Source organism: Sus scrofa, chromosome 18 (assembly GCF_000003025.6).
Source record: "Sus scrofa isolate TJ Tabasco breed Duroc chromosome 18, Sscrofa11.1, whole genome shotgun sequence".
Lineage (NCBI taxonomy): Eukaryota > Metazoa > Chordata > Mammalia > Artiodactyla > Suidae > Sus > Sus scrofa.
Window position 1 is genome coordinate 2,885,021 of NC_010460.4, and position 14,668 is coordinate 2,899,688.

General features: G+C 56.5%; 1 protein-coding gene across 1 annotated transcript; it reads right to left on the reverse strand.

Moving 5' to 3' along the window:
• Positions 474 to 13,738, reverse strand: INSIG1 (insulin induced gene 1). Its single transcript, NM_001244521.1, is given in 6 exon segments — positions 474 to 2,425; positions 8,180 to 8,279; positions 8,529 to 8,695; positions 9,803 to 9,927; positions 12,613 to 13,043; positions 13,663 to 13,738. Coding segments are annotated over 5 exon segments (831 nt in total). The 5' UTR covers positions 13,022 to 13,043; positions 13,663 to 13,738; the 3' UTR covers positions 474 to 2,395.

The window sequence follows — 14,668 nt, forward strand, 5'->3', positions numbered from 1 at the left end:
AGCTGATACTCAGGGTTCCTCTGATGTGCTGGCTGGAACTCGGGGTTCCTCTGATGTGCTGGCTGATACTTGGGGTTCCTCTGATGTGCTGGCTGGAACTCGGGGTTCCTCTGATGTGCTGGCTGATTCTCGGGGTTCCTCTGATGTGCTGGCTGTTACTTGGGGCTCCACTGATATCCTGGCTGATACTTGGGGCTCCTGGATGTTACTACTGGCTGATACTTGGTCAGGATGCTCCACCCTTTCCTGGACTCTGTTTGCTGGGAGTGCAGTCCCTCCCTCTCCCACCCCAAGCCTGGAGAACAAACGAGGAGCAGCCCTCTCCTTCCTGGAGGACAGCATTCCTGGGAAGGGGCAGAGCAAGGCCCAGGAAGATGTCCCCTCTCGCTTCCCAGTGTCAGTGGGAGGGGACAGGGAGGTTAAACAGGCTCATGTCCACCACGATGAAAAAATGTCTTTCCCAAGAGGTTGTACGGTTACTCAGTATATTTTGAAGCGCCATAAAATATTTTTCCATCCCAAATCAAACATCCTACACAGAGAACACTTCCCTCCCGTGTTTTCAAAGAAAAGCCCATAAATACAACGGTGGTTTTGAACCTTTAATAAAAGTAAAAAAAGAATGCAAAAGAACACAATGCTGAAAACTTAGTATGAGTGTGAATCTCACTGGATGTTCAAATCTGATAGTGCAAATTTTGCCGCGTTCATCCTCTTACATTTTTACAAGCTCAGATCACTTTGGTTCACATACTTGCTATAAAGTCTTGGCAACAGAATTCTTCAGGTTCACATCTTTTGGCTACATTATTTCTAAAGATACAGATTTCCAGTTTAAGAGAAGAAAATACTTCTTGTTTGTGTGCGATCAAGTACATTTGAAAGGACCAATGACTGCTTTCGCCTGACAACTTCTGGTTTTTCATAAAATGCTGACATCGTCATTGAAAAGGCGTTTCACGGAGCTGATCATTTTCGTTTGCAGAAAATGGAGACGGGGTCTCTGCAAAGTGCAGAGAGATCCCATTTTCTTTTAAACACAATTCCCCTAAAACAAATTCGCTACGGTAACCTGTAATTGACCCCAGGATATCTTCCTCAAAACCAAACCAAACCGCAACAAGGCCCATCCCTCAAGTGGCCAGCTGCGCCAGAGCCCCCCTGTCCCGTCCCGCTGACCACCGGCTGCTGCTCTAGAGGAGTCTTCTCATCAAGCCACTTACACGGAACTGAAAACAACCAAAACATTTAAACTGCAAAATACAAAAAGGTAAATTTGTAAGTAAAAATGACGAGTTTCCTAAACCCACAAAACTGGAGTATTTCAAAGGCCCAGGGCTCAGTGGAGGGCACAACAAAGCAACTTCACAACCGAAAGAAATTATTGCTGAATTTCGCCTCCATGCAGCACTGAAATGGAGAACCCTCTGGAACACCTCATATGTTAAAAAAAGAAAATAAATATTTAAGAGAATACAAGGCTCAGATTGGTTTTCATAGACATTGCACTTGAAGTTGAAGACCCAGGACTTGCAACCCGGGTCTCACGTGGTCTGTGCCAGTCACTGAATACATTGTGCTCACCACGGCTTGGAGGATTTAGAAACACCCGATGTTTAATGCAGTGACACACGCACTCTTCTTTTTACAAGGCAATCACAGATTGCAAACCCCGTGGGGCTGTGGAAAAAAGCCGTCCTTGCTGTTCTGAGTTGCAAAGAAACACCCGAGTTTGGCGAGGACAGACATGCGGCGGACAGGTGCTCCCTCCCGGACGATTCGGGATTCTGGATAAACTTCACAAACACGGAGGGAAAACCCCAACAAATCACAGTGCAGAACGATGACCGCGCGTGGCCTCTGCTCTCAGGAAGATTGTCACCTCGTGGGAATGAAGAGCCAGGTCGTGCGCTGCGCTACAGATGGGTGGCCGTGCTGTGCTGGCCGCCGCCGCCGCCCTCTCTTTTTGACACAACCCTGTCCCACAGTCTCGTGGATGAGTCACCTTCCTATCGCACCACACCTCCTCCTTGTAAAAGCACCGTCGTGCTACCCCCTGGGCGCCGAGACGCCCCGAGCTGGTAGTGAGGCTGGAGGTCAAGGCTTTGAAATATGGCGACTTGCTTTTAATAACAAAGGAAACCAAATCCTCGGGACCCTGCGCCCGGTGGCTCCAGAGCAGGCGCCCCGGCAGCGGTGGCGGCGGCGAGGCCGCGGCCCCACGTGGTGGTCCTTCTTTCCGCCTGGCTACTCTGAGCAGGCCACGTTTTGTCCAGGAGTCCCTCGCAGTCAGCCCGATCTAAGGAGATGAGGAGGCAGACAGGCCGCCGTGGCACAGTCCCGAAGCACAGCCTCCCCGCCCCGGCCTTGCGGCAGGGTCCGCGGGTCTGAAGACTCAGTCGCTGTGTGGCTTTTCGGGACCACCCTGCACGGACAAAGAGGAAATTAGCAGGAAATGTACACGTATTCTAATTAGCAGTGAGGCCTCTTCACCAAAAAGTGAGAGGTGAAAGGTCCCTCTGCAGGGACCAGGGGATGGAGGGGAGAATCCTGGAGCCCGGCCCGGGGCCCCTCGCCCAGCAGCTGGCCCCTTCCCGGCCGCACAGGGATGGAGCCGCACGTGGGGCACAGTCTCTGTGCAGAAAGCTGCCTGTTTATCTGAAGAAGGGGCGGTTTCTGCCGTCAACCAAATTCCTATCTGGTTTCTCCAGAACAACTCTGCACTCTGGGGAGAAGGCCACGTGGAGGGGAGCAAACGGATGCCCAGCAACAGCGCTGCCTTAACCAAGAGAGCCTCCCAGCTCACACCTTCCTCCTCACGGGCCCTGCGCTTGTCCCCGCTCTCCAGGTGGCTGCTCTGCAGAGGATGGACGTCCCAGCAGAGGGGCCGTGCAAGGTCAGGTGACCCTCCTGTGGTCAGAGCTGCTGTCCTGAGCCTATCCCCTTGTTTCTTGTTTCGCGTCCGGGCAGCTGGGCTTCCAGATGAGGAGCTCTGGTCTCAGAGCCGTGGGGCCCCTCCTGACCGGCCCCCAGGAGCGCTCAGACTTGGAAGACCTGATGGCCTGAAAGCCTGACCAACGGCTAAATGAGGACAAGAAATGTTCCTGGACGAACACCACCTGGAGAAAACCAGGAGCACAAACGGGAGGCAGGACTGACCCGTGATGTGACGGCCAGAACCCTGGAACCGGGGTCCGGTGTGACGGCCAGACAGAAGACCACTGCCTCCCTGGATGGGAGCCAGTCCGGCGCACTGACCCCATCAGAGCTCCCGAGGGCAGCAGACCTGGCTGGCAAGAGGCCTCCTGCGGGAGCCGGCGCCCGGCGCGCACCCTGACCTCACCCAGAGGACAGCCCGGCAGCGGGAGCCCGAGGCCCCGGCGCCTCAGACGCCCGGCTCCAATCCGCTCTGCACTCAGTGCACTAACACGGTCCCTCCGCCAAAGTGCTATTCAGGACGCCCTTCGCCGACGATGGAAATGTCCAGCCCAGCACCTTGGGTGCGGCAGGTGCCAATTAAAAATCAGCCCTCAAAACAGAAGTACCAGCAGCAGAAGTACCAGAAGTACCAACATCACTCCCAGCAGCTGTTGAACCGCAAACAGGAAGAGCGAAGTCAGGGCCACCTGCCGGGGAAGCAGCTGTGACCAGGTGTCCTGGGCCCCGGGGAGCAGGGCCAGTCCTCGCTGTGGCCGTGGGAAGCCTTGCTTTTTCTGAGAAAAGACTTGACGCTCCAACTAGCACCAAATACAAATGCCATAAAGTGCCACTGCGGGCTTGTCATGTTCTTTTAAACAGGCAGGCTGACCACAAACACCACAGCGAACAGGCCACTCGACCCGTTGAACACTCAGGCAGAGCCGGCCTGCAGGTCTGGGGCGTGGCGACCCTGCCAGGGCCCACCCTTCTCTTCAAGGGGGCGAGGGAGAGACGCCCAGGAGCGGGACCCAGAGCTGAGTGTCCCTGCACTTGGCAAGCTGCCGTCAGTGCCCCCCAGCGCCCCGCTCAGTCCTCACTCTGGTCACATCCCAGCACAAAGCCTTCCTGCTGAAGCTGTCAGTTTTAAGCCAAAAACTCATTCTGGGACAGCGGCCCCTAAAAACCTTTGCCAGCTCCACCCTGTCCAAGGGCCCACAGCCAGGGAGGGGCCTGTGCCCCCCCGGGACCTTCAGCAGGCAACCAATCTCATTTCTAAGGCCCTGAGCCATTTTCTAGGTTTTAAGAATAGAAATGAGTGTTTAAGTTTTGAGCAAAGAGTAAGTGCACTTTTATAAATAAGAGGTTCATTTTTTTTTTTCCATTTCTGTGAAGAAAAAAAATAAAATAAGGACTTATAAGAATTCTAACTCCTTTAAAAACAAAGTATTGATTTTGCCCTCGAAGAAAATTTTCTTGGACAAGACAGAGTCTGGCAAGGTGTGACTTTGTCACAACCTCAACTTTCAAGACTCCACCGGATGGAGGTGAGAGTCAACACAAAGGCAACAATTCTGAGACACGAATACAAAACCACGAGGGGCAGTGTGTACCATGCATGTGCCCCAGTGCCCCTGGCTCAAGACACTTTGGCTCAAGTGCCAGAGTCCCAGCAGGACTGGGACCTGAGCAGTGGGTAGTCCAGGGCCCCAACCTGGCAGGTGCACAGGGTCAAAGCCACACCTGCAGCTCCTGTCACTGCAGGGCCCTTGCTCCAGCCTCCTAACTGCTGCTGCTACTGCCTGGGGGACAGGTGGGGGGAGCCCACCCACACACCCAACAAAAGGTCCCAGGAGACACTACCGTTAGTTAGGTAGGGGCAGGCAGTGTCATGCAGAGAGGGCCCCACAGTTTTCTCAAACAAGTCTTATCATAGGTGTATTTTTCATTCTTCAGCCCTGACGTAATCTGAAGCAAGTATGATTTCCTACGCTTCCAATAGTCTCATGAAAACTCCAATTCTGGCTTCACGCACTTATCTCTCTGCTGCTGCAACAGCACATTTTTGAAGGCCAGCTTTCAGCCCATGGCAATGGCAAGGAGGCCACACCTTCAGTTCAGGCCCAAGTGGATGGAGCACTTGTTAAGAGTGTGAGGCTGTAGGTTCAAAAGTTACCGGAACTGCAGGTGAAGGCTACTCAACTCCTGCTGGACACAGCGGACTTTTTCTAAGACTGTCCACTGTTTTCAGGAGATTCGTTTACACAGCCTTCACAGGATGGAAAAAAAGAGGAACAAAAAGGCAGAAGACTTGGGAGGGAGACCAGCACAGGGATGAGGCTGGGAGCCTGGGGGTGGCCAATCTGCTGTTTCCTTGTCATCTGCATCCAAGGCCAGGGCCTTGCTCCCAGGAGCTGGCAGCACCGTGCAGAGGCCGAGGGACCAGTCCTGCAGTGGCCTCCCAGTGAATAATCTCAACAGGGTGTGGTGGCGGCTCCACCCACCCGAGACTAGACCGAAGCTCGGAGCTGCTGTACACCCCGAGGGCTTTTGGTTATGAAGGCGCACTGGAGCCTTGTACAACCGTGGGTTTGAACCCCACGGCCCACTTGCATCGGAATTTTTCAGAAGTAAATGCTACGCAAGTATGGTCGGGGGTTGGCTGGCTCTGAGGATAGGGACAGCTGACATACATTCGTCACACTGGGATTTTCCACTGCTCAGAGGGTCGGTGCCACAGCCCCCGTGTTCTTCAGGGGTCAACTGTATGTTTTCACTGTAAATTTTACAAATGCAACATAGGAGAAAACCCCAAACCCACCTGCAGTTCCGCTGCTCAGCAATCAGCACCTGGGGCCCCTCTCCCCCGTCCTCACTACGGGAGCGAGGGCTGCGGCTCTGCCAGGCCGGCTGGCCCAGCCATCAAGACTGCTGAGCCCGGCTCCTCCTCCTTGGGCCTCCGTCAGCCCCGCAGCCACCCACCTGACTTCTTCTGGCGGAAACGGCTGTGACAGCACCCGGGATGGTTTCGCCTTTATTCACCCTGTGACATGCCCTCCGCTGGGTTTGGAAACCCAGAGAAAAATGCCTCGCTTGTGTCCTCCTTTGGAGCAGCTGGCAGTGGCCACGTGCTCCTCCGTCTGGTGCAAGGACCTGGGCCCGGCGGCGCGGCCAGCGGGGGGCAGGGAGGCAGATGTGGCTGCTCTTGGGGCCGAACGGGGCCTGCCAGCTTCACACCGCTGCCGGGTCTGCTCGCTCCCTGTGCCGCTGGGACCCCGCAGCACAGACTCGGAGTTTCAGGGCTGGGGGTGGGGAGGCGGGCCAGGCCCAGGGCCCAGGAAGGGGTTGGCACTCAGCCCCCATTCCAGGACACAAGGGACCCACCCAACTATGAGGGGGCTCAGGGCCGTGCCAACGCTCATGTTTTAGGTTCTGTTTGAAACTTCCATCTTTGCAAAGAAAGGAAAGTGTCCGAGACAAGGGTGGAAGGCTGTCGCTGGCGGTGTGACGGCTGCTCTGGCGAGACGTCTCCTTGTGTGCGATGGGACGTTCTTTGCTCTATCGAGACACCAGTGTACCAAAACTGGCTCTAAAACCGCCGGCGAAAATGTTTCGGAGCGGAGTTCCCGTCGTGGTGCAGTGGTTAACAAATCCGACTAGGATCCATGAGGTTGTGGGTTCGATCCCTGGCCTCGCTCAGTGGTTAAGGGTCCTGTGTTACCGTGAGCTGTGGTGTAGGTCGCAGACCCGGCTCAGATCCCGCGTTGCTGTGGCTGTGGTGTAGGTTGGCAGCTCCAGCTCCGATGAGACCCCTGGCCTGGGAACCTCCGTATGCCGCGGGTGTGGCTCTAAAAAGACAGAAAGCCAAATAAATAAGTAAAAGAAAAATAAAAAATGTTTCGGGGCATCAGCTCACCCACCCGGAAGAATAACCAACCGCGTGAATGTTTTCAGTTTTAACTCTCCACATGGTCGTGGTGGTTGAAGACAGGTTAACCTGAAAGCTTCACTAGGAACCCCCGACGGCACGGCCCTGAAACAAAACCCTCAAAGCAAGAAGCAATCGTGGCGTTGCCTCACGCTCCTCTGAGCCAACACATCAGGCCCGGGGGCGCAGCGCACGAGCCGCAGGGAGTGTCGAGAGCCAGGCCCGACTCTCATGAGTGGACCAGAAGCCACTGTTTCAACGGAGTCTTTCTGCCTTGGCAGCAGATCTGCAGAAAACTACGAAGGAGCACACGTGACGGGTGAACCAAAGAAGGCAAGTTCCGTCTCTCGGAGTTACTCCCCTTTCTGTGAGACAGCCTGTCACCCTTCAGTTCGGCTCTCACGGGCGGGCAGCAGCTGTCTTTGAACACAGCTCGTGAGGGACCAAGACAACGTTCTGAGAAAAGCCAGGATGTGTCTCTGAGGGAAACGGCCCCCACAAGGCTGGTTTCTCGCGTTCATTTGTTCCATTCCCGCCTCCGAGTCAAAGTCCATCTGCAGGAACAGCTACACGTCCGCGTGTCCCGCTGTCATCGGAGTGCCGAGGCACCAGGCTTTGACTCCCCCAAGAACGCGAAGTTATCCTGGCTTTGTTTGCCTCTCCGGCTCCCAGCAAAGAGCTGTGCGGGGGCGGGGGGCGCTGTTTCTCTTTTACCCTAAGACAGGGCCATGGCCAGGCCGGGGCCCCCCAGCCCAAGGGAGCTGGGCGCACCCTCCCGGCCCCCGTCCGCACTCTCATAGGGCCTGGCCCGGTGCCCTTTCCCCAGCATCACCCACTCCCACCTGAAGGTGGGGAGGAAACGCATTGTAAGTCATTCATTCAGCTGTTGCGCTGACTTTCCCCCTCATCACAGGAGCTGCGGCGCAGAAAAGCCGCTGATTGAGCTGCAGTGTGAGGCGACCTCTGGCTCCTTGCTGGCATTCACTGTGGGTTTGCAAATCTCTGAATCTTTATAATTTAGCAAAGAAATTACCTGGGTATTAGACCTGCTTTTTAAAAAACATGCGCTCTTCTGAGTAATTGGTGCTCCTGCGTCTCAACTAGACGTTTATCAACACGACTGTAACGCACTGTGGTAACCAGACCCATCAAACTACAGCCAGGAGCTCCCTGGTGGCCCAGCAGATTAAGGACCTGGGGTTGTCACCGCTATGGCTTGGATTCCATCCCTGGCCTGGTAACTTCTGCATGTGGTGCTTGCAGCCAATAAGTAAATAAATAAATTAAGTAAATAAATGAACCCTCCAGTCGGGGTGGAGGTGACATTTCACGTACCATGGCCAGCTGTCGTCCTATGTTTCCCACTGTCACGCCTCCCGAGAAGAAAATACACGGGAGCCAGGAGCGGATGTAGAGGAAGTCCGGGGACGTGTACCTGCGAGAGAGGAAGACACGAGCCTGAGTAGTGGCTCTGCGGCGGGCACGCTGTGCGCCCGGCGCACCCTGGCGGCAGTGGCGTGGTCTCCCTTCCCGTGACATCAGCCACCAGCAGCGTTTCCGAGAATGCCGTGCCTGAATTTCAGGCACACGTGTACGGGGAAAACGTGCCATCCCGGCTCCGTGGGTACTGGAAACAAAAGCTGAGTGACGGCTTCCCGACGGGGCAGGGCACGGGCACACTTACTGATAGACCCCGTTGTACACCAGCAGCTGCGTGATCAGCGTGGCGAGGACGGCGATGGTGAGCCCGAGCCCGAGGCCGCTCCTTGAGCGGTCAAATGTCCACCACAGGCCCAAAGACAGGGCTGCCAGCGTCAAGGAGAGCTGAACGTTATTGGCAAAGTCCAATTTCTGGTGATGCAAAGTTAAGGAACAGTTTCATGATTTTTTAAATGGTCAAACCCCAGCAACCCCCAAGCACCGGGTAGGCCTCCATCCGTAGAAACTGCTGAGTGAGCTGCAGAAACCATCTCCTGGGTGCAGGGTCACCGTGACCACGATGGCCTGGAACCTGCTCGAGGACCTCTGGGCCCAAACTTGACTTTCCAGATCCCTTTTCTGAGAGCTACATATAAATTCTGCTGGTACTTCAACCACAAAGCAACATACTTGGCAAGTAAGTCAGGTGTGGCCCCACTTGTACTTCGCGTTTGACTGGTAGTTGGAACGGAGCGCCCACCTCCGCGGGAAGACCCTCAACAGACGGCGCTCAGCGCAGCACGTTTCCCGCTGGTGGAGGCACATCGGCTTCCATCACCACACCCCTGTCGGAGCCCAGGCCTCTCGCGGTTCCCTTGACCCTTAGCATTAAAGTCAGGGTGGAGCCGATTTCAGAAAGGGTAACTCTTAAAAACATACTCCAGCTGTGCTAAAGAAGCCGCACATCTTTTGAGACCCGGAAAACCATGGCTGTCTTCCTGAAAAACGCACTGAGTACAGACAGGCCGTGTGTTCTGTGTAACGCATGCCACTGGGGTTGGCAAACTTCATCCTGCGGCCAGCTTCAACCAAGAACCCTCTTCGAGGGCCGGTGCTGCGGGCTGGCCTGGGCCCTCTGGGGTCTCCAAAGAAGTGGCCCCATGAAGAGTGACCCCCTGGCCACTTCTTCCTGGTCCACCAGAGCAGGGCTTCACGGTGGGAAGACGCTAGGTAGAAATGCAACGGCATTTACAAAACAAACTAAGAAAACTGAGCAATGTGCTTAAAAATAATACTCCCAGAAGACTGTTCAACTGCTCACGAGATAACGTATACCCATTAAGGAGGTCTCTTGTGGCACCAGGGGTTAAGGATCCGGCGTTGTCACCGTTGTTTGTGGCTCTGCTTATAACTGTGGTACAGAAGAACTGTAGCTGGCACTGGCCAAACACACACACACACACACACACACACGAGTAATGAAACATTCAACGTGTAACACCAGAAGCTGCTCTGGACCACACACCCACTCAAGGATACAGCACTGGCGTGGTTGATGCCAACGAAAACCGCTACACAGCGCATCACACTGGCCCACTCCCTCTTAAACTTGTGCGGTTCTCCAAGGTGGCTGTCGATGCAGGGGTAGAGCAAGCCCACGACAGCTGTGAAAGAAGGGCAGACAGCAGGGTTAGAGAAACGGCCTCGACGTGGGGTGATGGCTCTGCGGCAATTATTAACACGCTGGTCAGACATTCCTGACTTCAGGGCTACAATATGATATTTCAATTAAAACTAATTTTACATTTTTATCCTTCTTGAGTATAAACAATAAAAATTTAAAACAAAGTTGCAGTTTGGTTTGCCCTATAGCAGGAATGGAGCAGGGGCTACTTAGCACGTGCAGGACCCTGTAGCGCCTGTGCAGTCGGCCTTCGGCCTGCATCGGTGTTGCTCCATCTCAGTGCAGAGGGGCTTCCATGAGGGCCCGGAGGCCACAGCACGGCCTGCCATCGATCACGACCCACACTGATGAGGGCACCTCTCTGTGGATCTGCCTTCACCGCCATCCCCGGAGGCAGCACTGCCCTGTTAGGGGTTCCTGCATTTTCCGCAGGAGCCCCCGAGCACGGGCTGTGGTGGGTCGGGGTCCCGGGGCAGCCACACCCGACGGTCCCAGAGCCCAGGCCCTGAGCGGGGCATCGCGTGGGAAAGGAGGGAACCGGACGCCTCCTGTTTGTTTCCTCAAGCGAAAGATGATGAGGATTATGGACCGAGAAGCCCGAGGAGGGAGCGCGTAGTGTGCTCAGAAGAGTGAGGCTGTCCTCAGCCGTGGGACTTCACAGAGAACTCAGACGGGGGAAGGCGTGGCGCTCCAGAGAGAAGTCGAAGGAAGGAAGAGCAGGAGAGAAGAGGGTGTGGTGCCAGGGCCCTCGTGAGGTCACCCCGCTGCTGAGGCTCATGAGCGTGCAGCACCTGCCGTCCCAGCAAAGACGGAACCATTTCAGGTTCCTGAACAGAGAGGCAGGCAGAAACACACTGTGGCCCAGCATTCAATGGGCAGAAACACACTGTGGCCCAGCATTCAATGAAAGAGTTTCAGTTTCAATTTCATATTACATTTTATCCAGTTCTGCTTTTGCATTTTGAAAAATGAACCCCAACCATTCTGTGACTCAAGTCAGTATAACTTAATCTTGCCCTTTAAGGTTAAAAGCTAAATAAGTGAAAATGTACTATGGAATTTCTCCCCTTATGCCCTTGACGGATGGTTTAAAAAAAAAAGTGAGTAAGGTATGAGAAGTTGTGTTTCAGATATGCCTGGAATTCCTTGAAGCTTCAATTGCAAATCAAGCCTAAACTAAAATGGTTCAGTGGTTTTAAAAATCAAGCTTTTGATTCAAAGAAACTATTGTGCCAAATGTGAATAGAAAGAGATGTTTCTCCAAAAGGATTAAGAGTAGAGCCATGAACTTAAAGGGGTTAGAAAAACAACAGTAGCCAGTGTTTCTGAGAACAAAGAGAAAAACCTTCCACTCTCTGCTTCATCACCATAGTGTCCCCGTCATGAGGCATCCTGCCTAGGACACAAGCTCCACTCCAAGCCCACTGCTTCCTTGCAGTTTGAAGTGAGCCTGCTGAGAAGACGCCCCTCTCCAGGGTGCAGGGGACACACCCAGACTCCAGGGGGCAGTATAGGCAGGGTTGCGAACGGGGACCTGTCACTCCGCTGTGCCCCTGCAGACACAGGAGCTTCACCTCTCTGATTCAGTTCTCGCCTCTGTGCAGTGGCGCTGAAGCAGAGCACTGCTGAAAGGACCAAAGGAAGCACAGCCTACGGAACAGGAGGCAGGGCGCTCGTTCCCTGGTGGCCCGTGGGGCCGACGTGGCGCTTTCACCGCTGCAGCCGGGGTTCAGTCCCTGGTCTGGGAACTGAGACCCCACATCAAGTGGCTACGCACCGCGGCCAAAAAAAGAAGAAAAAAGGAGAAAGATCAGAGCCCGCGAGGTCGGCAGTTCACAGAGGGGAGCTACAACGCGAGGCTGTCCGACGGGAGTGTCTGCTCCGTGCTTTACAGCCAGGCGGGCGGAGGCCACAGAGAGCACCCGGCAGGTGTCCATTCATCCATTAATTCGTCCACAGCAAATGCTGTGTGACCGGAAGAACTGAGTGACCTTCTGAGCCATTTTTATAAAACCAAATAACTGAGCAACCAAATAACTGAGCAACTCTACTCCAAACAGCCAGTCCACCTGTCCACAGCAGACTGCTGCCCCGGGGTCACGACTGGGTCTGGCCAGGGTGGCTCCTGTCCAAACTCTAAACAGAGACTTCCTTTTCCTTCATCCCAGAGCCCAGCGGTGGGGGCAAGGCCAGGCTCTGGCCACGTTCACTGGGCTGTTCCAAAAAAGGAAGAGCAGGAGGCCGCTGGGCTGGGGCAGCAGCTCTGCCCACTGGGCCCACGTGACGGTTTGTTTTCAGTTACCGGGCCGGTAGCGTGTTCCCCGGGGCAGCCAATGGCACTCCAGCCCCGCCGCTCACCAGTCCTGCCCGCGGCCAATCCGGGCAGCTGGTTAGGATGACAGCTGCGGGGCTCCCCCAGCACTGGCCTCAGGGCCGGGTCAGGAAGAGGGAAGGACCTGGCCAGCCTGGCACGAGCGGGCGAGAAGCAGCCAGTGGCCTCCCCGCCATCTCCACCACCGGGCCTCCTCCAGCCTCCAAGCCCCCTCCCCAAACACAGTCGCTGGGATGCACAGTCTCCTCTGTGGATGGTTCCATTTTCACACAAATGGTTCCCACAGGCTGAAAACCGCTTTTCACCAGACAGACGTCGTTTGTTTCTACTCACCAGCGGCCGTCCCACAGCAGGGAGGGACCCACCAGGCTGAGGAGAAGATGGTGGCAATAACCTCCTCGGGGAACAGGGTGACATTCCTCTGGACCTGCAGCAGGTTCAGCACCAGGGCCAGCACGACCCCCACCGAGAACAGCACCAGGCTCCTCTGCAGCAGGTGGTGATGCCAGCTGTTGGTGTGGCCGCTGCCACCATGGCTCCCCATGCCAGTGCTCTGAGGCGCATGAGAGGGGTCAGGGCCCTGGGCACCGTGGGCCACCAGCAGAGAGGGGCCTGACACAGAGGAGCTGATCATCTCCCCCACTTTGGCCTCCTGCCCTCTGGCACTGGCCCTGGGGTGGCCTCTGTGGTTCGTGCCCTTAACACAGGGACAGCTCCAGAGGTGGTCGTCCAGTCTGGGCATCAGCCACACCTGACAGGCTTTCCTAGAAGGAAAACGGGGGTGGGGAGAGGGAATCCCGATCAAGTTCACTTCCAAGGGACAGGGCAGGTTCAGAGAGGCCCAGAGACATGGCTCTGGGCACGTTCACTGGCCAGGAAAACCCCCGAGTCTCAGGGAGTCAGCCGCACAGGGTAGCCCACGGGCAAGTACTGCGGGGGAGGGGCTGCAAGGACCCTGTCCACACCCGGGCCCTGGGTGATGCACAGGCTGCAGCCACAGCCAGGTGTTAGCTACACCTGGGTGATCCCGCTGCAGTACCTCCTTGTATGAGCCCTGAAGTTCTGGGCCGTACAGTCCAAAAGTTTTTCAGAATCCGCCCGTCTGCAGGAGGCAGAGGCCAGCCAGCGGCAGGCCGCCCCAGGACAAGTTGCTGGGGTCGTCCCGGACGGAGAACAGCCCTGGCAGAGCCCACCTGATGTCGGGGATGCAGTCCCCCACCCCGCGGCTGGGGCTGGAGTCAGGGTGCGCACCCAGGCCCGAGGGTGGGTGCTGAGGACCCCAATGGAAGGCCGTCTAGAGGGGCGGCTGCCGGGACCTCGACATCCCCGTCCCCAGGGCTCCCCACCGCTCCCGGCCCAGTTTCCCTTGCCGCACCCTCGTACCTGGCCAAGGGCGCCCGCCCGCGGGCTCGCCGGGGGAGGAGGTCGCCGAGGAGAGTCGCGGCCCAGAACGCCTGGAGTTGAGCCCGCGGCCGTCCACGCGCGGCGCAGCTTATAAGGCGGGCGGTGATACCGCTGCTCACGTGACCCCGGCCGGGCCCGCCACCCCGCCCGCGCTCTCGGGGCGTGGCCCATGCGCGCCCCGCCCCGGCCGCGCGCACGGCCGCTCACGGTCTGGTGAGGCGGCCGCGGCCAATCGTGGGCGGGCGGCCCATATGACGTCATCACACGCCACCGCCGCCCCGAGCTCGGCGCACTGGCTCGGGAGCGCGGACGGCCGGCGGCGGACTGGCTGTTCCCGGCCCGGGACGGGGGCTGGAACTGGGCGCGGCCGGACGGGGCGGGGGCGGGGGCCGCACCGACGGCAGGCAGGGGTCGGCCGAGAGCATCCGGGGCCCCGGGTGGGAGGCGCCCCGCGCAGGTTCCCGGCGGACCGCGGAGAGAGGGCGATTTCCAGGGATTGGCAGCCGCGGGCCTGGAGTCCGGCGGCTGAACAGCTAGGTCGCCGGACCCTCACCCAGGCGTGGCGGTTGGCAAGCCTCTCCCCTGCGGCCGCTCCACTTGGTCACTCTGCAGCCGCCTGTGCCCTGAAGATGCTCTGACCTCTGGTCCTTGTCAGCTCTCTCAGTGGTGGCCGCACCTGCTCATGCAAAGCGGGTTCGTGTGCGCAGCGACCAGCAGGTGCTGGCAGGGAGCGAGGGCTCGGAGACGAGAGCTGTGTATGCTGCGTGCAAGGATCTAGGTGTTGTTAAGGGTGCTTTTATGTTTTTCTGCCACCAGCGTGGTTCAGAAAACTTTTCTGACATAAAATACTTACGAAAATGTAAATGATGAAATCGTCATTCATAAAATCGTTTCTTCTCGTTTCGAATTGTCTTTCAGTGGGAAACAAACCATCAGAACCACTTAGAAAAAATAGAACGCTGTTTTATCTTGTTGATGTAATGTA